At 31.0% G+C, this 25489-nt stretch overlaps 2 protein-coding genes across 7 annotated transcripts in view; one reads left to right on the top strand and one right to left on the bottom strand.

Moving 5' to 3' along the window:
* LOC118179944 (aurora kinase C-like) overlaps positions 1–20872 on the bottom strand; it is a 57887-nt gene extending 37015 nt beyond the window's left edge. Inside the window, exons 1-3 of one of the 4 annotated variants that reach the window (XM_085825292.1) lie at positions 20777–20872; positions 20616–20661; positions 9840–9913 (exon numbers count right to left, since the gene is read on the bottom strand). In XM_085825292.1, coding sequence (XP_085681418.1) covers positions 9840–9913; positions 20616–20654 — 113 coding nt within the window. In that variant the 5' untranslated portion in view covers positions 20655–20661; positions 20777–20872. The other 3 variants (XM_085825283.1, XM_085825295.1, XM_085825277.1) reach the window with 3 other exon arrangements.
* Positions 20873–21377: 505 nt separating this feature from the next.
* Positions 21378–25489, top strand: part of LOC118202519 (eukaryotic translation initiation factor 2-alpha kinase 1-like) — an 89571-nt gene continuing 85459 nt past the window's right edge. The window contains exon 1 of one of the 3 annotated variants that reach the window (XR_015043485.1): positions 21378–21521. The gene's annotated coding sequence lies outside the window, so the exon portion shown is untranslated. The remainder of the gene's footprint in view (positions 21522–25489) is intronic. The other 2 variants (XM_085825257.1, XM_085825262.1) reach the window with 2 other exon arrangements.

Genomic DNA, 25489 nt, shown 5'->3' with positions numbered 1-25489 from the left:
GAGCAATACAAAATTTACCCAAATAGTTTAACACTTAATAAAACTAATACGAATCAATATAATATTGAATACCTAGACCTGCTCATAATTAAACACAGCAAAATTAAATTATATGATAAAAGGAGGAATTTCCAATTTAATACTATTAAGCTAATTAATTAGAACTTTAATATCTCTAGAAAAGTAATAAAAAACACTTTTTATAGCCAAATAATCAGAATAAAAAATATATGTACTGAAATAGAAGATTTAAAGGAAGAAATAATAAAGCTAATTAATGTGCAAATTAATAACCAAATCCCAACTTATTTACATATTAAAAAGGCAGTCATTAACTTTTCTTTAAATTTTTTTGACTCTTTATGGTATAATAACATTACCTTAAACCTTAACTGAAGGGTAATGTAGAGTTAAAGGATTATATTTATTGTAAAAATTTGTAAATATGTATATTTAATCAATACTGGATTCTTTCCTTTTACTAATGAAGGGCCAACTCTTTTCAAAAGTCTCGATTATAGCCCGAATTGAGTGAAGATTTTTATCTTTTTCTAATTTTCCTTACTTTTGGCCAGTATTTAGTAAAGTTTTGATTAAACCAGCTGAAATCCAGTTTTAATAAAATTAGAATATTACAATAAAATTTCTTTCTTTAAATATAACATTTACAGGGTTCGTACACATTTCTGCACACGGAAATTAAGTACTTTTAAGGACCATTAATGAAAAAAATTAAGGACCTATGATCAAATGGAAATTGAATAAATTCAATTAAAAATATTATTCTATGAATGAATTTCACTTTTGTAATATCATCCTAAAAATAAAAAAAATCCCTAAGTAGTATGCATTATTACTAAGCATGAATTAATTAACATAATTATTAATAAGTTTGAGAATAAAATAAACTTCATGCAGTTTATCAAGTAGCATTAAATATTTTACACTTAGGTTGGACATATTTTAAAGAAGATAAGGGACATTAGCGTTTTACTAACAGTTAGCTTTATGTTGATTTTTTAATGTCTCATTTTGTCACATACTTGGTCAGTCTAGAGCAGAGGTGCTCAACCAGTGGTACGCAAGAAAAAATAGGTGGTATGCAAAGTATTTTTAACTATTTATTTCAAAAATTAAAACCCCAACATCCTGATCGAGTTTGTTCTCTGACACTCGTAAATTTATGCGATCTGAGCTTTGTTCAAGAGTGGTGGTGGTAGTAGTACTTTGTACTGGTGGTACTAAAGGTTTTCAATTTTTTTTTTTTTTTTAGATGGTACACGTTAGTCAAAAGGTTGAGAACCGCTGGTTTAGAGTTTTAGTAAATAGCAGGTAGATTTTATATCAAACGGCATTGGTTAAAATGAGAAGCAAGATCATAATCAGCATTATTCATACAAAAGACAATATTATTACCGCTGCTGCTTGTCTAAAGAGAGACCTTCCAATTAGAACAAACCTGAAAGGCCCAATGTAGGGACGGTTGGCAAGTGTTGAAAGTTAGTCAGGCTCTGTTTGATGCAGTTAGTGTCGTAGCGTTGTGTAGAGTTCCAGGGGTTGTAACCCAGTTAATATACTTTCAGTTTCCAATAAGCCATTAAAGCACCAGAGGTAATAAGTTGTTTTGTATTATTTTAAGTTTCAATAGATGCAAAGAATAAGTTTTACTTGAATTTCTACATTTTTGTGTTTTATCTTGTGACCACAGTGAATATTAATGAAAGGCAATAACTCGCTTTAATATGTAAAGATAATTTTTAAGGGTAAGCAGTTAGTTATAAATAATTAAAGTAGGTAAATAGGTAACCTTAGTCATTATGGATTTACATGGCCGCTATTAAATTTTATTTTTTAACAATATTTGTTAAAGAAGTTTAACAATATCTGTTAAAAAAGCCCTATTAAAATCAAAATCTAATAAAATTTCACAGTTTAAAATAAATGTAATTTATGACAATGATTCTTAAACAATATTAGAATAATTACAGATTAAAAGCTACAAAACATTTATGTTTTGTAACAACACTCAACAAAATATTTATCCGTCATTTTAATCTGAAGCCTTCCCAAACATTTTGGCGAGTTTATATCGATTTCCTTCTCTTTAAGCATCTTTTCTAACAATAACAGATTTGTCTCAATATGCAAACCAGTGCTCTCGCTAGTTTCTGCGTGTTTTATCTCCTAACTTGTCAACCTCTCCACAATGTACTTACAAGGGTTTACTTGATCTGGTAAAAGAAAAACAGTCCCAAAACCCCCGACAGACATGAATCAAATTATCACTGTGTCTGAAAGTAATTACAATATCAGACAAAGGTTTAAATAAACCTCTTATTTAAAAAGAACTTAGAACATAAAGGCACGTTCTGATGCTAACAAAATCAATTACAGCTCACGGTGACGTAATTAAACAAGAACAGTCAAATTCAAACTAGAAATGCGGACTAGTGGTCAAAGATTATACAATTTAATTTTAATTTAATCTGGCTCAATAACTCTATCATACGAGGAGATAGAAATGGGAAGTTATACTAAAAGCTGAAGTCATAAACAATTAGATAATTTACATAATAATGGCAGCACATATCTTTGAAGAATAATTTTCTTTATGTATTCAGTTTCTTTCTTTAACACGTTTCCTTTTCATTGTAGAATTTTTGGATTTAATTGAGGATTTCTGTTATTCTAAAAAACACTATATGCATTTAGAATGTATAGAAAAAGTGGCTAATTTTATTTCTTTGGTAATATGAGCATTCAGAAGAAATATGAAATATATATGGTAAAATCCGGTTACAAAGCTGATGTGGTAGAATTTTTAGAATTTAGACACACACCGAACAACAAAATCTAGAAATAGCAAATCTTTTAGAATTCAGAATAGGCACTGGAAGCAGAATTTAGAAAGGGACTAGGAAGCAGAATTTAGGATCCACAGAGATAGCATCAGGTGTGAAAATGTCTAGTACCAGCTCTGTGTATGATGCATTAAGACATATTATAAGAATCTTTTAAATTGTAAGTTTTCAGTTTCTTTATTACTAAAAAAATCCCTTTCTATAATGCCTGCCCAAGTGATAAGATTACATTTTGATATTTTCCATGTTTGTGTCTAGTGAAAAGTAGAGAAAATAAAAGGAAGATAAACACGTTAAGAAAAAGATTCTAGTATCAGGAGTAAAACATTCAAATATTATGTTTTCATTGTTCTTCCAGACGTTCTCCAAAAAGTAAGAAATTCATCGCAAACTTTCTGTAAAATACATTCATTACGTGTTGAACATTTTTGATTTTGTCACATATTTCTCGAATCTTCTAGAATCGTGGATATATAAATCTTGCCTAAAAATCCTTCTCAACTTTGCAAGCTGCAATGTCTAAAATACTAAAGAAAAATTATCCGTACCAATTGTGTAACAGCAAAAACTCAGAAATATTGTTGAAAAAAAAGGGAAGTGTAAAATTAATTTTTTAGAGAAAACTGATGCATATTCTGAGAATTTTGAATATTCTGAGACAATTACATGCAAAAAAACGGTAAAACTCTTACTATGAAAAAATTAAAAAAAAGAATTTTTTTTATTAATTACATAGATAATTTTGCTTATAAAATTTACGAAACAACTCTTATAAAAGAGTTGTTTCGTAAATTATGCTTTATAGCATTATACCTTGTTTACTTTTCAGATTCAAAATATTGTATAACACGTTGCCAAAATGAAACTTTATAATATGACTGCGAGAAATAAAAATGTTTTTTTTTACTTTAATGTAATTTTTTAATATAATTTTAATATAATAGCATTATTTTAATGAAATTTATCAATGTTATGATGTTTAAAAAAATCGTTGAAAAATTCTCAGATCTCGGAATTAAAAATTTGCTATAGAAACTGATCTTAAAATCGGCAAAATGTTGACAATTCGCTAAATTTAGAACCGTTTAATAAAAGAATTCATATCCCCAAAAGCGAAAATTGTTTAAGAGCTCTTTATTTAAAATTAAAAAAAAAAAAAAAAAAAAAAAAAAAAATGATGGCCAGGCTTGCGGCAGGTGGTTGGTGTGCATAAGGGAACAGCACATCTCCCCCTCCACATGCTTTGTCACTGGCAAGTTCAACATACCATTTCCTGTTGAGTTGCAGTCACATAAATATGGCTGTCGCTATTGATTCTCCCACCAAGTGTGAATTGTGAGCTGTTATTCGTTTCTTGTAGGCAGAAGGGAACAGTCCAGAGGAAATTCATTGAAGAATGAGTGTATGGAGACAGCTTTATGAGTGATGGCATTGTTCGTGAATGGTGTTGAAAGTTTAAAGATGGCTGAATTGATGTGCATGATGAAGGGGGCCAAGAACGCAAGTCTGTCGCTAAAGAGAACATTGCTTAATGAGTTGACCAAGCGGTTAAGGAAATCGAAGTTTCACCATAAGTGGCTTATTGATGAAATTTCCGGAAGTTTCAAGATCTTCCCTGTATAGTTACTGAACAGTTACGCTACAGAAAAGTTTGCACTCGCTGAGTCCCACAGATGTTGACTGACGACCATAAAAATCGCCAAATGGCTGCAGCGTTGGAGTTTCTTGACCATTACAATACTGATGAAAAACTTTTTTTGAAATCCATTATAACAGGTGTTGAGACACAGGTTCAATATGACACGCACGAAACGAAACAACAATGGATACACACAAATTCTCCAAAGAGACCCACAAAATTCAAACGAACCTTCAACAACCGTAAGGTTATGGCAACTGTTTTTGGGGACCAAAAAGGTGCATTGCTTTTGGAGTTTATGCAGCCTGGAACAGCAATTAATGCAGATACATATTGCGAAACTTTGCGATGCTTATGGAGAGCTATTTGAAACAAACAAAGACGCATGCTGACTTCTGGTATTGTTCTGATCCATAACAATGCCCATTCTCACAGCATAACCCAACGGCTCTTTCAGCAATTTCAATGGGACCATTTTCGAACACCCACCATACTATAGTCCCGACCTAGCACCAAGTGACTTATCTTTTCCCTGAACTGAAGCAGTGGCTTAGGGAGCAGCAATTCAATAATGACATGGAGCTCAAAGAAACTGTCACAACTCACTTCCAATCATGGGCAGGAACATTTTATGGAGAGGGTATTGCAAAGCTTGTTCACAGATATGACAAATACCTCAATCGTGAAGATGATTATGTAGAGAAATAACCTGTATTGTACATTACTTTTGATAATAAAATCTTTCTTGTATATTCACCAGTCTTTTCTTTATAGCCCATCAGAGGTTGAAAAAAATAGCCTACGTATATATATATTTCTATTAAGAAATAGGAAAGAATTCAAACATTAACCTTTCAAACCCATTATTAAGTCAAAGCATCGCCTTCAAGATGTTAATTCACACTCAAAATGGCAGTCGTAAAACAACAAACAGAAATGTAAGTTGATTAAAATTAAGGACTTTTAACAACCAAAAAATTGTTACCATATGAAGCCTGATTTTAAAAGGCTCATTCATTGAAAATTTAATATAAAATTACAAAAGCACCAAAATATTTTCATTAACCTTATATATAATAATAACACTAATAATTTAGATCCATCTTTAATTTCTTTTTAAAAATATGTATCTTGAGGATATAATGGTTCTCGCATACTCTTCTTCATAAGCTCTACAGCCTGTTACAGGCCAAGGCTGTCTCTCCAAGCTTCCTCTACCTGACCTCAATTGGCACAATAGCCCTCCATCAGTTAACTCCAATTAACCTTAAATCTTCCTCGACATCATCTATCCATCTAGTGGGTGGTCTTCCTTTTAGTCTTACTCCTTCGATTCTCGAAAAGGTTATCTTTTTGTTTGGAAATGCATCATCATATCTAAACACATGGCCTAGCCATCTGATACGAGATGCCCTTACAATTCTCGCAATATCAGTTTTACCATATTTCCTATATTTTCCATATAGTTCATGGTTATAGAGAATCCTCCACATGCCATTTTGTTGTACCAAAGATCTTTCTCAACATTTTTCTTTCAAAAGTTGATATCAGGACTTTTTTTGCTCTGCTAAGTATCCAAAATTCACTTCCGTAAAGAACAATAGGTGTTATTAAAGTTTTATATACATTTAATTTTTATGTTGATTATTTTGAATTTAAGTTGTTTTTTAAGGCCACAGTAACATTTATTAACCATAAATATTCTATGTTTTATTTTCCATATTATTAAAGGACCAATATTTAAAGAGCATTAATATTATTGATAAATCACCAGTATATGTTGCCAAATGGCCAGCAGTCCTTAGCATTTCCCTTTTTTTTTAGTAAATCAAAAACTAGTAACACTTTTTGGGAAAAAGAAAATACGGTAAAAATATAATAACAACATGTGGCCTACTCGGAACTTTTCAGGTGCTGAGACCATGGTTACAACTGCCAGCCATTTGCTGATGGTTTGCAAAACATTTTAGCATTGATACTAATAATAAATCAACTTCATAGTATAAATAAGAAACATCTTCCCTTACCATCAAATTCTTGCTTTACATAACACACATTTTCAAAAAATCACAATCTTTTTTTTTTTTTTAATTATATTTTTATCTTAGTTTTCGTCAACTCTGTTATATTGCTATATCAAAGACATCTTCCCTTTTTTCTTAGTATATCAAAAACTGGTAACACTGTTTAGAAAAAAGAAAATACGGTAGAAATATAACAATAACATGTGGCCTACTCAGAATTCTTCAGGTGCCGAGACCATGGTTACGACTGCCAGCCATTTGGTAGATATCTGAGGATACAATATCATCCAAAAAATTACATAAAACCCTATGGACAATGTTACCTGATGCTGGGTATTTCAGAAATAACGTTCAAATTAAAACTAATGATGCGCATATCAGCTTCAACTCGACAAGGGGACTTGGTACCTTTTGAATGATTTTTTTTTTTTATTTAAGAACTTTCATCTACTTTTATGAATGTTAATAAATGGTTCTGTAAGACAAAATAATTTTAAGCTGAGAAAAAATTTTTTGCCAGTATTTTTTTTTTATTAAAATTTTTGGAAGAAAAGTTTAACAATTAAAATGTCATTCTTCTCCTAAAATTTTCAATGATTCCCCCCATATTATCTTATTGTTTTTATTAGAAAGTTCTTATCTTAATAACTTTAAGGATTGATTTTGCAATTAATGAATTAGTTTCTGAGAAAAAATAAAAACAAATTTTTATGCAAAAAAACTTTGAAACAAATATGATCTTAATCCCATTTCCACTTCAAATAATTTTTTTCAGTATTTTCCAAAACTCATTCTTGTTTCTCTAAAGTATGTAATTTTAATTAAGTGGTAAAAATATTAAATAATTTAAGCCATATCTATATAAGTTTTAGGACTTTAAATAAAAGGATTTATCAAAAAAAAAAAAAAAAAAAAAAAAAAAAAAAAAAAAATGCAAACTGAGAAACCACAGTTTAAATAATATAAGCTGTCTATATGGTCTTTAAATCATTTCAAATTCCTTAAAAATTTTATTACTGAATTTCATTACATATATATAAAATAAAATCTAGTGCTATTCAATTGGTTAATATAAACATAAATTAAAAGCTTTTATTTAAAATCTTCGTAAAACACGTTCAAAACAATTTTAAAAGATGAATTAATTATAATATATTTTCTAAAACGTTTAAAATCAATATTAAAACATTTATAATTAATATTAATGCTATTAATTTGACGTTTTACTCATTTTTTCAAAAAGCAAAGTTTAAAATTTTAGCAGCAACAAAACATTTTATTTAAAACCGCTCAGCAGCATATGGGTATCTTTTCTTCTTTTAATCATTTGGTCTGGCATATAAATTGAATTTTAAATTAATTTAGGTGTATTTTAATTAATTATAGTTAAACTCCGATGGTGTTCTATAGGAATAGTAAACAATATCAAAAAAGATGTAAGTAAACGTTAGAAATCCACCAGTCTGATTCCCGTTTATGACATCATTAATTGCTCGTAGTGGCTTATGGGTTTAAGGGATGGAAGACGATGTGCATCTGAACCAGTACTGAAGGCGAAACTGCTTCATATTCCCGTTTCTCCCTAATACAAACTGTGACTGTGCGAAAAAGTGTTGCATGTGAATGAGGCTATAATGTAATTAAGAAACATCATCCCATTTACCATCAAATTCTTGCTTTACATCACCCTCATTTTTTAGAGTGGCAACAGTCTTGCAAGCTGGAGATGAAAATCTGCTTTATTTTGAAAGTTGTTGCCACTTCTCGCTTTCAAATTCTAGAGTTTGTTAGTAAAAAATTTCTAAAGTTTACGATGAAATAAAAATAGCATTGCCAAACATTAAATACATTATTCCGATTCCAAAAATTTGTGGGAAGCCATTTAGACTATTCCCATCTTCGTATGACTTTAATCAGCCAAAATATTAATTAAAAACTCTGAAAGCGCTAACCTTCCCTGAGGGGCAACAGTCTCGCGCATTGGAAATTAAAAAAAAAAAAAAAAAAGATGCTTTATTTCGAAAAGTGTTGCTACTGCTCACTTTCAAATCGTAGTTAGTTAATTAAAAAATTTTAAGTTTTACAAAATCTATACATATAAAGAAGAATGTCTCTGTGTTTGTTTGCTTGTTCACATTATTGATATCTGCTCAAATATGATACTTTTTGTCATATTTAATCGACTAAAATTGAATATAAGTGAAATATTGGATGGAACTTGAGCTTTTACGACCATTTGATTAGAAAGACGAAAAAATATTAAAAACTGCCTGCCATTGTAGCTGATATAATGGAAAAGAATTTGCTTATTTTTCTATGGAAATTTTTTATGTGGGCTCAATATTGCATCAGGCTGAAAAATGTATGTATCGTACTTTTTGCATCATTATTAGAGAAGATGATGGTAAACATTTTACAGGCTATTACTAAAAAAATTTATAAAAATTATTTAAAATTACACATTCTTAAAATAAATATGAAAAAAATGAATTTTACTTCGGTTACACCTAAATTTTGAATTACGAAAGAAGAAATTAAATAAATTTAATTAAAAAAATTGCTGCTGAGATTTTTACAAAACTTGGTACTTTGGTGGAATTTGAGGCATAGAATCAAAATATGGAAAAAAAATTGGCATGTCATTTTAGAAAAAAGTCCAGTGTTATGTCAAAATATGAATGTCAGAACAGTATATATACATGTAATATATATCCAGTTGTGCTTTCGTGACATGAAAAATGCAAGCCGAATTTCACCAACCAGACGGATAGAACAGAAAATACAGAACTATCCCCCCCCTTTTTCAGAGTCAGTATACATTAGATAAGCTAAAATCTAAAATGATTTCAACCAGGACTATTCATGTGCACCAATTTTAAAATGAATAAGAAATTTTATCTCAAGACATAAACAGTAAACTCAAAAGTCTATTTTAAGACTTTTAAAAATTTGAGTCAAGCAATTCAGAATAAAAGGCAAAGATTAATTACTTAGCACATGACATTACAGTAGACTGTTTTCAAGATTCTGTGTATTCTTATTAACCAGGGACATTAACCAAGGGCAATGTCCCTGGTTAATAAGAATAGTCTGGTAATATAGTAGTAATATAATAGTCTGGTAATATAGTAATAACATAATAGTCTGGTAATATAATAATAATAGATATATAATTAATCCAACAGTAGTAGTAAGTAGAAAAAAGTTTGTGTGCTGTTTCTTAATTTTACTGAACCTGATCATGTTTTACTATGACCACGTTTACATGGTATAAACAAAAAAGGGGAAAAGAAATAAAATTAAAAGAAATCTTACATTGGTATGACTTTCTTACTACGTTTGCATGGAGTATTACATGATTGTTCTGTTTTATGTAAAGATTGCTGCACCTAAAACAAAGAAAATGTGTATTTGAATTATCATCAGCAAATTTTTTAAACACAGATAAAACATATATGTTAATTCAAACTATTGTTCGTTAATAAAGTAATTAATTCAACATAATAACATTCATCAGGGCAACCCTATGCAGGTGTTTAAGGTTATGCTTTGCATAGATACATCTGACCACAAGAGCTGGCAAGTATATGATAATAAATTTTTACACTTGGCTGTTAATTGAAAATCAAAACTTTACAATATAAACTGCATTATCACTGGCTGATTAAAAAGCATGTTTTATTAGTCTTAGTTTTTCTTCATTTCAGGTGAAAAATGCTTGGCAATCACTTCTAAAACAGTTTTGAAGGGTTTTTTTTTACCCCCAGCAACAACTTTCTGCCATCACATGAGCTCTGCTAAGTATGACTTCAAATGTTTTTTTTTTTTTTTTTTTTTTTCTTTTTTTTTTCTTCTGCTGTACTCCAATATTTCTTGCTCCATCATTTTGAAGAACTTCATACCTGCTCGAGATTTTGCATATATACCCCAGAATTTGGAATCACAATATTGAATTTGTGATTCACTTTGGAAAGCTCGAAACCAGCTTTTTGGAATTCTATTTCACAGGCAGCCTAGGAATTGGAATAAATGTTTGTTTCTATTTTGATATTTTCATTGACTGCATTTAACAAAGTTGTAGTTTTTTGACCAGGCACTGTAACAAGAAAGGTTTATTTAATTTTCCAGCAAATACTGCCGAAAATACACTGAGGCAGCAGAATGCGTTGAACATTACTTTTTCTTTTCAAGAACAGGCTTTCATCAGTCTCTAACAACCAAGGCTTCACCATTTATTTTTCTATTTTCCTGACTCAAATTTTAAAGATGCATATTTTCCCGAAATAATTGTTCCTAATTATAACAGTAGTATCAGCTATGTTGAATTCTTTCATACAAAATTTTACTGATGCTATTTCCTTAGACCAGCATTAGATGAATCTGATGGCGAAATAGCAAATCGGTTGCTGACTCACATTCCCACAGACTCCATGTCTTTTGAATATTGCCCTGCACTCTTCAATTCTTGAAAATAATTATAAATATTCAAGGCCCAGATTTATTTATAGAGAAATTTAAATCTTTGCGTTAACTGATAGACAAATTAGCAGCATTTCAATGTCTAAAAAATTAACAGCATTTCTATGCAAATACATGCCTCCATTTTCAGTACACTGCTGCCACATACATTCAAGTCAATCTGCTTGTCATTGAATTGGCTTCACAATATTTATATAAATATTGATGTGGACTATTTGTTTTGGGTAACAAACTGCCGATATTCTGATTTGATTGAATACTTTTATCTTGCAAATTCTTACAGTAGATGCCACTTAATGCAAGATATTCAGATATTGTTATCAGTCTCATCCTTTCGTATACGGAAATATGAAAGCTACTTTGCTCATTGTGATCAACAGTTTGGTTAATACGTACTAAAATATAGAATAATTTTTTAATTGAAATGAAGTTGCCAGATAAAAATCAAAATAGATTATAAAAATAGCCAAGTGACAGAGGAATGTTGCCAAATAAGGAATTAACCCTCTGAATGTACTCAGACTCCTTTCTTTTAATATACATCCAACCTGAGATCAGATAGATCCACAGCTGGCAGATATTTTCATAGAAAGCCATCCTTCTATATGGAATTTTACACTCATAACCTTTGGAGGCTTAAGTCACTGAACACTTTGGTTGCAATTTTAATTAAATACTAAAATTAAGCCCCCCCAAAAAATATAGTTTGGGATAGATTTTGAAAACAGTCAGACACAGGTCCCTTTTCTTAAGGAAGCAAGGGGGGGGGGAAGAGTTCTGCAGAGTTTCAGAACTCCTCCCCCCTGAAAAAAAAATTATGAAAACATCTACTAAGATTGCTTTTTTTGCCTATTTTTTTATTTTACCTTATCATGTTCTCCTTAAACAAGAAATGTCTCTAAGTATATTAAGATTAAGGCTATATCATCGGTCAAATAATTTCCAGAAATGTTATGAGCAGTTCATAAAAAACTTTTTTTTTTCCATTAAAAACACTGTGAAATGTTCAAACCATTTTTTGTCTTTTCCTGATTAAAATTCTGTGAAAGTGCTTATTTATACGTTTCTGGCTATATTTATATTAAATTATTTGAATTCCATTGCTATTTTGAAGCTTTCCAATGACTAACCAAACTTCTGAAACTATAGCAGAGTCTTTTTAATCTTGATGGATTGCTATATTTGAAGTACCTGGTATCATAACAACCAATCGTGGAACAAACTTCAAAAGTTAATTCTTTCACTCACAGAACAAGAACTACTGCCTTTCATCCAACTTGTTGATATAAATGGCCATAAATTACAGTATCTGCGGATCAATTAAAACCTACATACATACTAGCAGACCCTTGAGAGGAAAATCACATAAATAACAACAAAGAGTCTGAAACTGAATCTAGGATATTGTGAACTTTCACTAAGCTGGAAGAGGTGTAAAAGCAGTACAACCATACCAAACTTCTTAGATTGTCCTCCGACTGGAAGGGGATCACTGTATCAATGGATAAACTTTATCTAAAGTTGCCATAGTAACAATAAGCTTAGAAGAAATTGTTTTATATTTTTACTTTCAAGATTGCATTTTCATAATACATTTTATTTCTGTGCATAGATATTTTTAACTTGTAAATAAATGAATATGTTTCTAAATACTAATTAAGTCACAAATTGGAAAACTTATCACATACTTCAAACATCAGTATGTGTAAATTTTCCAAAAGTTGCTTTAATATAGGCACAAATTTCACCAGACTATTACACAATAGCCACTGCTTATTAAAATCACTGTTTCCAAAGTATCTGAGTTGAAAAGACAGAGATTTGTGTATTACATACCGAGATATCAATTTTAAACTTTTCAAGGAAAATAACTAACAACCAATTCATTAATTAATCCAAAAATAATAGTTAAAAATTAATACTAAAATTAAACTACTTATACAATTTTTAAATTTTTTATAAAAATATTTTTATAATTACTTTCTTGATGAAATTTTAACTCATAGAAGTAACTATTCTATCTGTGTTTGATTCATATTGTTCAACAACAGTTCTTCAATTACAGTTTCAATTTCATAAAAGTGTTGATAATATTTTTGACCAGCTCTCTTTCAGTTCAAGAATCAAGAATTTTTTTTCGAGTTCAGGAATTCAGTTTAAGAATTTTTCTTAGAATTTGCAGTGTTTTGATTTATGATAGCATGTCATCAGTTTTTTCTGTATAATTTTCACTGTCAGTTTCTGCAGTTATTTTAATGCTTTTACAGTCAATTTTCATACATGTTGTCTCAATATTGTTGTAAATTAATATATTCTAAAAATTAATCTTCATAAATTCTCTCACTGATATCGTAAACAGTAGTTATAGTTCGCAATTCCTTTGAAGTTTCTTCTGTATAAAAGGCACATTTTCGAAAACAGCATGTCTAACAAAGATATTAATTTACTTATCTCCTTCAAAATGCTTGCATTTTCACAAAATTCAGTTCTATTCATCATTAATTTAACATCTATCTGTAAAGACATTTGAAAACATTTATAATACCTTTAAATTAAAGGCTGAATGTTAGAAATTGTATTTACAGGAAGAGACAGTAATGTTCTTCAGAAAGAGATCAGAGATTTGTGCGCTACACAGTTATCTAATTAATAAAGCTATTTTTTCATTTTTCAATTCACTGTCACATTTCAAAAGAACATTAGTAAAAATACTATTTGTCATACACGAGTTCTTGTTGCTATGGTAAATTCTTGACTTCTTTCAGACACTGAGATTTTTTGCTTTTGTAAACAACCAGTCCTGTCTTCTTAACTGTTCGGTCTGTATAGCATGTTAATAACCTAGTAACTTATTTCTTCAGATTCTTAAGCAACTGCTATTTTACTTTTAAATATTATTATGTGTTCTGGTAATGCAATCCAGTTTCATCTGTACCATAAATTATGTCTTGTTTGTATTTATTCAGTAGCCTAAATAAAACATCTTATATACAGTAAAATGTCTTATGTAGGGTTCTAGTGCTTATACTAATAGTTATTTTAATTTCTTATTCTACTCGCATTATCTTTGCCAGCATGTAAATCAGTAAGATGAACGTGAGTGTATTTAAATTGAAGTGGCAAAAAATTTAGTTAGAACATGATTTCACTATAGTGAGCACACCTTAATAATTCTACCAGCTGTTAACCTTGAATATCGGCTTCACATTTTTGCCGCCAAAATTATTATCCTGCTGGTGTAGGTTTCTGATTCAACCTGCTAGATTAAATTGATTTGTGTTGTCTTACACTACCAATTAGCTTTGAATTTAATTGTTACAATATCTGTTTAGCTCCTCACTACAAGTGGGCGGTGACTGTGTAAGTTAGAGATGGACAATCTGCTCTGGGAACCTATTCACTTTACTGAAACAATGATCAGCACTCTGGTGAAAACGGAACGGCAGTTCTTTAACAGTTCACTGAGAGCTGGCAGGAAAGTATCAGCCTGTCAACAGTAAAACTTTCGCCAAGTAGCATGATTTACAGCCAATCATGAATAAGCACAATATACTTATACCATTTCACTGTCATTAGATGTAATCTCGAATCATTCACAATTATGTCATGTTTTGCTTTTATGAATAAGGATATAAAATAACTGTAATTGTTGAAGTTCCCCTCTCACAATTTGAAAAAAGAACAACAATAAAAAAGAGGTGTGACCTGCTTTCCACGGAACAACAAGCAGTGGATTATTTTCAAAGTTGTGAAATCTTGCTATCAAATAAGTGTGGGTATTAAAGTACAAGATAGGGTCAGCTGAATATAACTGAAACAGTAAGACTGAAGCAATTAATTATTAGTGACAAATTTGTACTTGAAATGTTCTAAGCAGAACTCCCATTGAGAATGGAAAATCTAACAAAACAGTAGAAACTAATGAAAAATTTCTTACAATAAGCAAAAACGAAGTAGACCAAATACCGATTGTTTATTAAAAAAAGAAGGCTTCAGTTCCATAAGAAATCTGCAAGAATGACTGGCCTACTCTGATAGGATTTCTGCCAGCTTTCAAGGCATAATATGCATCTTTTTACCTTTTCATCCGTAAAAAGTTGGCAAATTACACTAAGGTCGTTGCAATAATACATAAGTACCATTTTGGGTTGATCTTTACATTATGGTAACTTGGCGATTTTTTGGCAAAAATTTGGCAACAAACTCTCCTACAGCAACCCTCTATTTTTTTTCCCTGCCGCCATTTTGTCTTCACGAAGTAAAGACATGTTTCTTTTCTTCTTATCTGCTGAACACTTCTTCCAACAATCTACTAGCCGAATTACACTTATGCTAGAAATTTTATCAAACAAAACTGCTTAATCATGACAAATATTCACTGCAAAATTGGGAAAAAGTGCACAATACCATACACCTTACGCGTTTTTCAAAATAACACATACACATAAACCATGTACACGCCGACTTATTTTTACTTAAAAAAACATCCCAGAATTGCACAAAAATGGCATTGCGCACACTCTTCACTATATCCATGTACACTGCTTTTTTTTCATAAATTAGAAAAATTTCCCGAAAATACACGACAATTTTCTCAATCTTTAAACCCGGTAAAAAGAACATATATGAAATTACCTGATCGCGAAAAAGTATTTACCCTTTCCAAATATGAACATTTCCACATATAAAATAAATAAAATATCCAAAAACTTTTACCTCTAAATCATCTATTACACTATACACGTCACCAACGAATTCATACCGCAAGCATTACAAATACTTAGTATCAAATATTTAAATTATTTCCATGCACGTTTATTTCAACTTAAACGTATACCAAATTCCTACAAACATAAAATTCACAAAATAACTATCATTTAATTAAAATATCACTAAACCATGTACACGTCGACTTATTTTTACTTAAAAAAACATCCCAGAATTGCACAAAAATGGCATTGCGCACACTCTTCACTATATCCATGTACACTGCTTTTTTCTCATAAATTAGAAAAATTTCACAAAAATACACGACAATTTTCTCAATCTTTAAACCCAGTAAAAAGAACATATTTGAAATTACCTGATCGCGAAAAAGTATTTACACTTTACAAATATGAACATTTCCACATATAAAATAAATAAAATATCCAAAAACTTTTACCTCTAAATCATCTATTACATTATACACGTCACCAACGAATTCATACCGCAACCATTACAAATACTTAGTATCAAATATTTAAATTATTTGCATGCACGTTTATTTCAACTTAAACATATACCAAATTCCTACAAACATAAAATTCACAAAATAACTATCATTTCATTAAAATATAATTAAATTCAAAAACACTACTTAAAATATAAATGGGCACATACATTAAATTAATAAAAATTACCTTACAATCCTAATTACTTTAAACTAAATCACTGCTAATAACAATTTTCCCAATAATACCAAATTCCTTTCCATCTTACATTTAGAACAATGCATAAAAATAATATCCTCAAATAATTAAAAATACTAACTTACCTAATCTTCTTCAGAATCTTGATTACGTGGCGGATACACTTTTCTAATTCATTCAATAAAATTATTCAAAGATTTTTTCTGCGAATTTTTCCTCCATACTTCCTCCGCTAAATAAAAAGCAAACTTCTCTTTATCACAATGCCTAAATACCCATTTCGAATCACTTTAGTTAGGGCCATGGGATCCAAAAATTACACAACACTGTTTCACACAACACAGAATAAAGCTAAATACAAAATTTCCACATTTTTTCCTGATTTCCCCCCTTTTCCGAGTAAAGAACCGTAATTCGTCCATTAATATCACATGACATATCCCATGATCTCTCATTTCCCTCACGCAAAATAATGCATAATCGGAACTGAGTACTGCTCACATTATTACCAAAGTCCCAGGTCGCCTTTATCGCCTCCAAAATGTCGCCAAACTACCAGTTACCATATTGTAAAGATCAACCCCATTTTGTAATGTATAAAAATGTATTCTGTAGAAAAATAAATATTTTTTGTACAAATATATGCAGTTTCTTAACATACATTTCAAACTTCAGATCTCAGCAAAAACATTAAAGAAGTTATCTGGAGTTCAAATCAAAAAATGATGATTATAAGAAAAGGTTAATTGTAAACTGGCAGGATCACCCAACAAGTTTTTAAATTAACTATAATCATCATCAGCTACTAAATAACAAATTACAGAAAATTTTGATTAAGTATGTAGTTTGAACATCTCTACAAAAGAGTACACTAAACAAGATACGTCCTAAGACCAATACAGTACTTTATTAAGATGAAACTAGCTTACCATAATGTCACCAGAACCTGTACTTAAAGAAATCTTGGATACCGACTAAGGTAACATGAAACTTCCAATTTTAATGTTCCAGTACCCAGCGAAAACTTATAACTATAAAAGTAAGAAATTGGCTAAAACGATGTTCATCAAATAATTAGTATGAATTTTCCTAAAGATGAACCGGATTGGAAATTTTCTAAGTCATATTATTACTGAATGCCATAAAATGGAGGAGGGGGAAAAATCACCAGAAATTATTTAGTCTATTCCAAGTAGGAAAATTTGGCTTTTTATTATCACAGTAAAATATTTGGCAAAGTAAATATATGATGTAGCATTATTTAAATATGTGACTCAGTAGGGCTTTAGTATATACACACTCTAGAGTAGTGGTGCACAACCTTTTTAACATAAGGGCCACTCACAAAACCGACTTGCTTCTCAAGGGCCAAGAGTGTATGAAAAAAATAAAAAAGTGGGGGGGGGCAATGCAATAATTTGCAATTTAAACATGTACCATATCAAATTTAATATGAATTGCAGACTATTACGTATGTACAACATTACATACATATAATTATTTTTCTCTCCCTTTTTACTAGCGCACCCCTGCTACATCAAACCACAGACCCTTTCTGTGCGCCATACAGGCTAGGAACAGTTTTCACGCTCTGGTGGTGAAACTTGCTTTAATTGAAGGCGGGAACTTTGCTCAATGACAAATATCACTTCCAGAGAACACAGTAGAATTGAGTAACGAAGGGGGAAACGGTGAATTGTTTTCTGCTCACAACTCCTTTTAGAGACAACCGATATGTCATATCGAAAAAAAATTTTGAGGTCTCGGCAGGACACAACGTGACCACTCGTGGGCCATAGGTTGTGCATCCCTACTCTAGAGTTACCATATTTATGCGAATCTAATGCGCATCCCCATTTTAAAACTTTAAATAATAAAAAAATTGTTTGTCGGCGAATGTAATGCGCATCAATGATATGAGGAATTTATTGAATCTTATTTTATACAACAATGGATTTGTATATAAACTATCAATTAATGGTATGATAATTTTATTTAAATTTAGATACCATATTTTATACAACAATGGATTTATACATAAAGCAGCAGAACATAGAATTAACCTATTAGTGGTCTATTGTCATGTGAAACAATCATTGTTAATTAGCACTACCGTATATACGGTACCTATCGTAAAATATGAACATGAAATAAATCGTAACATTTCTATCTAGCTAACAGTTTCTACAATCAGTGATTAATAGTAAATTTTCATTCTTAGGGGTTTTAGGGCATGTTTTCTGTTTGAGGATTAAGAAAGGGGGAAGTTTGCACTCGTCTGCTGTTATTGCCAGCATCACTGTTACGCGTTGTTTTTCACATCCCGAAGTTTTACGATACCTTCCTTGGTCCCCTTCTCCGTAATGGTGTAGTTACGAGGCATATCAAACCAAATTGCCATCTCGTCAGCGTTGCCAATTTGCCCCATTGAAAAATTCTTTTCCTTCCGAAGTGTGATGACATACCGCTGAAATGTTAGTAGTTTTCCCTCAAAATCTGCAGGAAGCTTTTGGCATATTGTTGTACAGTGTCTTAGAGATAAACCCATCCGCTTCATAAACCGATCCACCCATCCACGGCTAGCCTTAAACTCTTGTTTCGGTATTCCAAGAACTTCAGCCTCCTCTTTTGCTTTATTTCTTATGGTGTCACTAGTCACAGGTTGTCCATTCTTCCTCCTTTCACGTACAAATTCCAAAACATTTTCTTCAATTTTAGGGTGTCTTCCTTTGCGAGGGCCAGTGAATTTCTTTCTACTAGCTTTAGTTGCAAACAGTGCCAATTTCTGTTGACGCCACAAGCGAACATTGCTCTCAGTTACGTTGAACTCTCTCCCTGCCTTTCTATTGCAATTTTTTTCAGCATAAAGAATTACTTTATGTTTGAAAGTAGCGTCACATGACATTCTTCTCTGTTTGCCCTCCATTTCGTGACTACGTACTCTGCAGTTTGTATCCTCTATGCAATAATGTGTCAACGATAAATGTAGTCGAGAAATTTGGTTGACGTCATCGGCGAACTTTGCACTCGAATCTAATGCGCACCCCAATTTTGAATACTACATTTGGCCAAAAACGATGCGCATTAGATTCGCATAAATACGGTATATTAAGAAGTTTTTTTTCTGCCATAATGTGCCAAAAAACAATCATAATATTGAGAAATGATTTTATATTCGAATTGATTATATAAGCTAAAATCAGCAGTCAAATTTATTACAGGTATTGAATTATGCTCATTTTTATGTGCCAAAAATTGAGTTGATTTGTGGATAGCCTCAAAAGATTAAGCATTCTTCTGATGCAGTATCCGTATGCTCCCAGAAAGATGGGAAAATGTAGTGACTAGAGGTGGACAACACTTTGAATAAAACATAACATGCCATTCTTTCACAATAAATGCAGCCAAGCTATCAGTGTCAAAGGGTGCTCTACATTCTGGCATATCACCTACATGATCGAATGAACTTTTAACAAAAGGTCTACGGAAGAAAGTTGAAACAGAAATAATCAATTTTGTAAACAATGGATATTCTTATTTTCCATCTTCTCTCTGCCTAAATTTACAATACCAGTTTTTCCTGTTTCTGCACTAATGTTTAAAGATATCTGCACTTAATGTTTACATAGGGTTTACAACAAAGGGTTTTCATTTTATGTAATATCTGAATGATATATTTTATCCAAAACAAAATTTTAGAACGATAACGATAATATTGATATTTCATTATTTTCTTAATAAAAATAATTTGAGATAACAATGGTTGAAGAAAGTCTTAGTAACTTGTCAATAATGCCAATAGAAAACTATAATGGAGATTTCAGACACACAAGAATTTATCAAAATATGATTAAGAATTTTGTAGCAGTTAAAGTCACGAAAATGTAATGACGGACACGAGATAAACTCATCTAAAATATTTTGCAATTTTTTTGCCATGACTGACAAAATTGATTTATTTTTACATACAGAGAGGTATAGCTTGTATTTAATAAGGTAAATAAACATAAGTTTCTTAGAATTAATTTCACTTTAATTTGCAAATTATATAACTTATGACCTTGTGAGGATGCTGAAATACAACCTTGTACAACAGCGCTTCGTACTTTTGTGCGCGGCCTGGCATTCATAAGAATAAAATAACTTGGTTATAGTAATAAGGATGGCTTCAAATAAAAAGCACTTCAGAACAATATCTCACCTTATTCATCTTTTGAGCACTTTCCAGTGGGCGATTCATGTTCCAACTAGAATAACAAAATTTGGATATTATTGTATGCATAAAACTGTTAAGCACTTTTAAAGGAGCAAAGATTATTTATATAACATAAATGTTTAATAAATACATGATATTTTATTAACCGTTCGAAATATGAACAAAATTAAAATTATACTCTATCTTTCCCGCTTTATACAAATTTAAAAGACTCCCAGTTACAGTTAGACTTTTCACAGTCCTTGAAAGCGGAACAAGGATATTTGTTGGACAGTGTCCTAAAGACTTTATCAATATCTTCGTTTGTTCTTTCCCTAGTTAAGAAGTAGTAGAGCAAAGTAGATAAATTATGTAAAGCAGAAGTTCTCAAACTGTTTCATTTTTATCCTGCATAAATAAGAATCAAAAACAAATAAAGAGAGGAAAAATAAATCAAAAGAGAAGTCATTCTACATTCATTTAAATCCTTTTTGTAACATATTGTACCAATAAAAATAATGTAATGTACCATAAGTGGTACGTGTACCACAGTTTGGAAAACCCTGATCTAAAGGGAAGGTACATTACACACTAACCACAGTCAGTTGAAATATTTGAACTGAAAAAAAGACAAAGCTACATGGTTTCCCTCATTTGTAATGTGTTTCTTTAAAACGTTCTCTACAAAGATGTCTTTTTCTTTAGGAAGAGAGCCTTTGAGTGCTTTGCCTTAATTAAATAAACTAAACGAATCCTTCTTTTGGTGTGAAAATATATTTTTTTCCAAAGCATTAAGAAGGCCTTATACAGCTCTACTTTGCTCAACATTGATTTAAACTGAAACTATAAGTTTTCTGGCGAGCATGTGCTTTTGTTTTTTAATGTCGTGAAGTTTGTTTGTAAGTGTAAACGGTATGAATCAGTGTTAAGGATATTGAGTTCTTTAAGTTTCTAATTTTTTTTGCTCCGTAATATACGAGTAGTTGGTTTATTTACATTGTAATAACTAAAGTAGAGGAATTTTAATATCTGATAAGGTTAAGACCTAGTAACAAGCATCCTTGTAAAAAAAAAAAAAAAAACCGCCAGCTTATGCCGTTGCCTTGTTTCAGTTTCTTTAATTTTTATCATTTAAGCTTTCATATCGTAACCTAAGATTACTATTTTTATCTATCTTAATTATTTTACTGATTAAAATTTCAGTTGTGAATTCCCTTGAAAATATGAATGCTTACTCAAATGAAAAATTCCAAATGTGTTTTATTTTTTCTTTTAAATTTGATTCGTCAAGGTATTGCGATTGTTTAATGTACGATAACTATAGTAATGAATTTCTCGATTGAGCTTTTTCAAAAATTAAGGCTAGCTGTTAATTACATTTTCTATGTTTTTGAAGCAGCCCAAAAATATATCTAGCGAACTTGAACCATACTATAGAAATTTTCCTTGGAAATACTTCGCTTTTGTATTTTGGTAGAAAATCTAAGTATGTTGCATAAAATTTAGGTTCTATCTTGGGAAAAAATGATGTTTTCTCAGTTTAAAGTATAAAATTTATATTTTTTAAAAATTCTTTCTGTAGTGATAATACTTTTTGTCTGCTCAAAATGTACATTTCCTTTTGACATGAAAGTAATTTAAATTTAGTTAGCTAAACTGTAAGAAAAAATACTGAAGAGATGTTTCATCATAATGCATGAACAGTTTATCTTCTGATCCTACAATTCAGTGTTAAGTATGTCAATAATATATCGGTAAAAATATGTGCTAGAAACAACTAATGGAAGATGGTGTGGTTTTATTTCTTTTTTTTTTTTTTTTTAGCTTCAAAATGTTTAAAAAATTTGTATAAATCTAACTGTACTTTAGCAAATTACTGCATGGCTTTTCAGTTAATGCATTTAGTAAGATTAATCCAGGGATGGGCAAACTACGGCTCACCGGGAAGTCCTATCCGACCCGCGGATAGAATTTAAATTTGTCAGTCTGAAGCAAATTAAAAGAAATATATATTTGTATATTATACATCCATCTCCATTTCTAGTTTGTTTAAATATTATTGTTTTTTTTTTCCTTTTTTCTCAAAGGACTGCTGATTTTTTTTTACTTTCTCTATTTTTGTTCTACAAAACTTAAATCGATGGAAATAGCAAGCAGAGACAGCTTTCAATCGGTAAAGTGTTAAAAGCGGAAGCTCTTTTTTTAATTATAGCTGTAGATTGGCGCCAACAAGGATTATCTCTTTCTCGGGGAGCAGACATTTGGAAATGGCAGACTGAGCATTTTAAGCTCCAGCTAGCGACTTTATCTTTTGGCACGAGTTCTAATATTATTGATTGCGTATGGAAACATTGTGGACATATAGCATCATTGTGAATAGTGATGGAATTATTAAACATATAGCGCAGCTAGCGTTTGTTTGGGTTATTTGTAAAATATTTCAACACCAAAATGGCTATTAAAAAACATAAAGTTGATTCAGAGTGCCGTGCTTTTACTCATGAATGGACCTGGAAATATTTTTTTACCGTTGTAAAAAATAAACCAGTGTGTCTCATCTTCAATGAAGCTGTACCAAACTTCAAAGAATATAACATTTCCCATCATTTGAAATCTAAGCATAAGAATTCCAATTAAGAAGCAATGTCCGAATATGAAAGAAAAGAAAATGCAGAAGGTCTTTGTAATAAACTATCAGGCCAACAAAATTTTTGCAAGAGGGTAAACAGTATCCAAGAGGCAGCTACACATGCAAGTTACATTGTTCATAGACTCCAACTACTACGGATTCTCCGTAGTTTCTAGGGAAATTCATGAAAAACTACGAGCTACAAAAAGTATGGAAAAAACTACAGATTTTACAGAAACAAGAGCAGGAGAACCAGTACGCAAAACGGAACCAACTAATTCATCCGATGATTGGCTGAATACTCGTGTTATCATATATCACGTGTTGAGTGCGTTCCTAGTTTTGAAGAATTAGCCAATCGTAGATCAGTAACTCCAACCGTTAACGATTTATCAATAGTTCCACCCAATTGTCCGTCTCCCAGGTTCCTCGCTGATGCGTGTTTAGGCTGCATTCGGCTGCATTGTGTAGTTTACGGCGAGAGCTTAGCGTGTGTCTTGTGAACTGTGAATCAGGTGAAAGATTTTTAATCATAATGCTGCCTCGAACGAAGAAGCCAAAATTATCAAAGCAGAAGTTTAAAGATTCATATTCTTCAGAATTTCCATGCATTAAAGCGTCCGAAATTTCTGTGAATCACGCACACTGCAGTGTATGCAACAAAGACTTCTCAGTTGCTCATGGCGGAAAAGATGACTGTAAACGGCATGTGTTTTCTCAAAAGCATATAGAACTTGGCACCGTAAAATTTAAAGAAATAACAAATTTCTTAATAAAAGATGATGAAACAGATCCTATAAAAGCCGAATGCTATTTTGTTCATTTTTTAATTGAACATAATCTACCGCTTTCTGTTTCGGATCATTCCAAAGAGCTTTTCAAAGCAATGTTTCCGGTTTCTGCCATAGCAAAAAAATTTAGCTGCGGTCATACCAAAACTGCTGCTATTGTGAAAACACTTGCAGAAAATACTATTGCTGATATTATAAAATCAGTGTGCAGTACATCATTTTCTCTAAGTACTGATGGAAGTAATGATAACAATGATAACAAACTGTACCCATTGGTTATAACATACTACAGTAAAGAAAAGGGAGTGATAATTACTTCATAGATTTCTATTTTAGAATGCACGAATAATACAGGAGAAGGTATTTTTAATTGTATAAATGAAAACTTTAAAAACAAAGGTTTAGAATGGAAAAATTGCTTATCATTTTCTTCAGATAATGCTAGTAATATGATTGGAAAGTTTAAAGGTGTAGCATCATTTATCAAAATGCATCAACCAAGTATAATCACCCGAGGTTGTCCGTGCCACCTCTTGCATATAGCTGCAAAAAAAGCTACTGAAAAATTAATTGGCTCAGAAATTGAAATGTTGATAATAGATATAGAAATGTTGATTTTTACTTGGAGAAAAGTTCGAAACAGAAGCATAGCTTCAAAGTTGCTCAACAAATTTTGGGACAGAATGCAAAATCTCATAAAATTTTGAAATATTGCAGTACGAGATGGTTGTCTCTTTTAGAATCTATAACAAGGATTTTGGAACAGTGGGATGCTGTGATAAATTTTTTTGGAGATAAACCAGATAACAGTGAGAATGAAGGAAAGAGATTGCAAAACATTAAAAAAATTTTACAGTCACAGACCACCAAATTGTACTTGTTATTTTTGAAAAATACTTTGCCTTTGTTTATAACAGTAAATATTAATTTGCAACAACAAGCTCCTTATATACATAAATTGAGAAGAGAACTTTTTGCACTTTTAATGAATTTATTTGTTAGATTCGTAAAACCATCAGTAATTTCTAAAGAAAATGAAGATGTTACTCTAACGTCTATTCCATTTCAGAAGTATAGTAAACAAAAAGAAAATAAAAATTTAGTGATTGGTGCGGAAACAAGACTATATTTAAAAAATGCCAAGTTGAATGAAAGTGAAGTGAAATCATTTTTCAATTCTGTGCGAGCTTTTTTTGTAACTGCATGTTCATATATAATTGATAAATTTCCACTGAGTGATCCATTTCTGAAACATGCTGAAGTTGCTGACATCAACTTGAGAACTGAAGTCTCATTTTCATCTGTTCTTTACTTGATGAATACTTTTCCATCCATTATTGATGAAAAATGTCCTAATCAAGTAGAAATTGAATTTTCCATGTATCAAGTAGATGATTTGAAAGAAATTGTAGATTTGCGTATTGATATAGCATGGGGAGAAATTGCCAAATTAAAAAATA

This window comes from Stegodyphus dumicola, chromosome 1, assembly GCF_044657685.1.
Source record: "Stegodyphus dumicola isolate Sdum_Otavi_A_Nest chromosome 1, ASM4465768v1".
Taxonomy (NCBI): domain Eukaryota; kingdom Metazoa; phylum Arthropoda; class Arachnida; order Araneae; family Eresidae; genus Stegodyphus; species Stegodyphus dumicola.
This window is presented reverse-complemented; position numbering and strand designations above follow the sequence as displayed.